Here is a 1621-nt window from a genome sequence, read left to right as displayed (position 1 = left end):
TAGTTAGAAAGAGCTTAGCAGCACCTCTACATGAGGTCTTTGGGTTAGAAGAAAAGGTAGAAGGAGATAGAAGAACAAAAATAACTTAAATTTATAAAATAAAATGATAAAAATTATATTTAGCATATTGGAATAATATTGAAAAGGATGAACAATTTTTGAAATATATGAACAAAGATGTTTCTGCCTTCTCCAGCTCTACTTCAGGGAATCACAAGCAGAAGATGGCTTCTTCGTCGAAATACTGAATATAGCAACAACTTCCTCAGTGCCTCCTTGAGCTCCTTATTCCTCATGCTGTAGATGATGGGGTTCACTGTGGGAGGCAACGCTGAGTACAAAACAGCCACCACCACATCCAGGAATGGAAAGGAGACGGAGGGGGGCTTCAGGTAAGCAACTGTGGCAGTGCTGACAAACAGGGAGACCACAGCCAGGTGAGGGAGGCACGTGGAAAAGGCTTTGTGCCGGCCCTGCTCGGAGGGCATCCTCAGCACTGCCCTGAAGACCTGAATATAGGACAACACAATGAAAACAAAACAAACAAACACCAAAAAGCCACTAAACATAATTGTGCCAACTTCCCTGAGGTAGGCATCGGAGCATGAGAGTCTGAGGATCTGGGGAACTTCACAGAAGAACTGGTCCACAGCATTGCCTTGGCAGAGGGGAAGGGAAAATGTGTTGGCCGTGTGCAGAAGAGAATAGAAAACCCCACTGCCCCAGGCAGCTGCTGCCATCTGGGCACAAGCTCTGCTGCCCAGGAGGCTCCCGTTGTGCAGGGGCTTGCAGATGGCAACGTAGCGGTCGTAGGCCATGATGGTGAGGAGAGAATACTCTGCTCCAACCAAGAAGACAAAAAAGAAGACCTGAGCAACACATCCTTGATAGGAGATGGCCCTGGTGTCCCAGAGGGCATTGGCCATGGCTTTGGGCAGAGTGGTGGAGATGCAGCCCACGTCGAGGAGGGCGAGGTTGAGCAGGAAGAAGTACATGGGGGTGTGGAGGCGGTGGTGGCAGGCTACGGCGCTGAGGATGAGGCCGTTGCCCAGGAGGGCAGCCAGGTAGATGCCCAGGAAGAGCGCGAAGTGCAGGAGCTGCAGCTCGCGCGTGTCTGCGAATGCCAGCAGGAGGAACTCACTCACAGAGCTGATGTTGGACATTTGCTGCCTTTCATCAAGGGCACTGCATAGAAGGAAAAATACAGACTGTTAGAGGAAATTTCCTTGAACAATACTCATTTCTTTTCTCATTAAAGCCTTCACATTATCTTTCTTTCAAGGTGACCTTTGTGTCTCTCCCTGGTTGTAGCCCTGCTTTCTGCTTGCTGGGTGTCCTGTACACAGCACACAGACACACAGCTCCACTGCAGTGGTAAATGTTGTTGCTATGGGCAAAAGCCTCAACCAGAAGTCACTTCCAGGAGGGCTGCTCTGTCCATCCCCTGCTGCCCAGCTGCTGTCTGCTTGCAGCACTCAGCTGGGGGATGGATGCACTCAGAGGTTGTGCTGAAAAATCACATCTCCTTGTCTGCAGGTCCTGAAGAACAGCTCAGAAAAGCCCTGGTGCAGTCTGTAAGCAGAGAGAGTAGAAGGGATATTCTGAGGTTCATCACTAACCT

General features: G+C 49.8%; 1 protein-coding gene across 1 annotated transcript; it reads right to left on the bottom strand.

Annotated features, from left to right (window-relative positions):
- Positions 1-203: 203 nt before the first annotated feature.
- On the bottom strand, positions 204-1163 carry LOC113840677 (olfactory receptor 14A16-like). The gene has a single exon (XM_027447413.2). It carries the CDS (start codon positions 1161-1163, stop codon positions 204-206), a length of 960 nt encoding a protein of 319 aa, XP_027303214.2.
- Positions 1164-1621: the final 458 nt, after the last annotated feature.

Source organism: Anas platyrhynchos, chromosome 31 (genome assembly GCF_047663525.1).
Source record: "Anas platyrhynchos isolate ZD024472 breed Pekin duck chromosome 31, IASCAAS_PekinDuck_T2T, whole genome shotgun sequence".
NCBI classification, from domain to species: domain Eukaryota; kingdom Metazoa; phylum Chordata; class Aves; order Anseriformes; family Anatidae; genus Anas; species Anas platyrhynchos.
The sequence above is the reverse complement of the archived record's forward strand: the minus strand, read 5'-3'. Positions and strand labels throughout refer to the sequence as shown.

Bases quoted from the DNA above. Each gene is read 5' to 3' on its own strand.
- LOC113840677 (XM_027447413.2), bottom strand. From the start codon at position 1,163: ATGTCCAACATCAGCTCTGTGAGTGAGTTCCTCCTGCTGGCATTCGCA.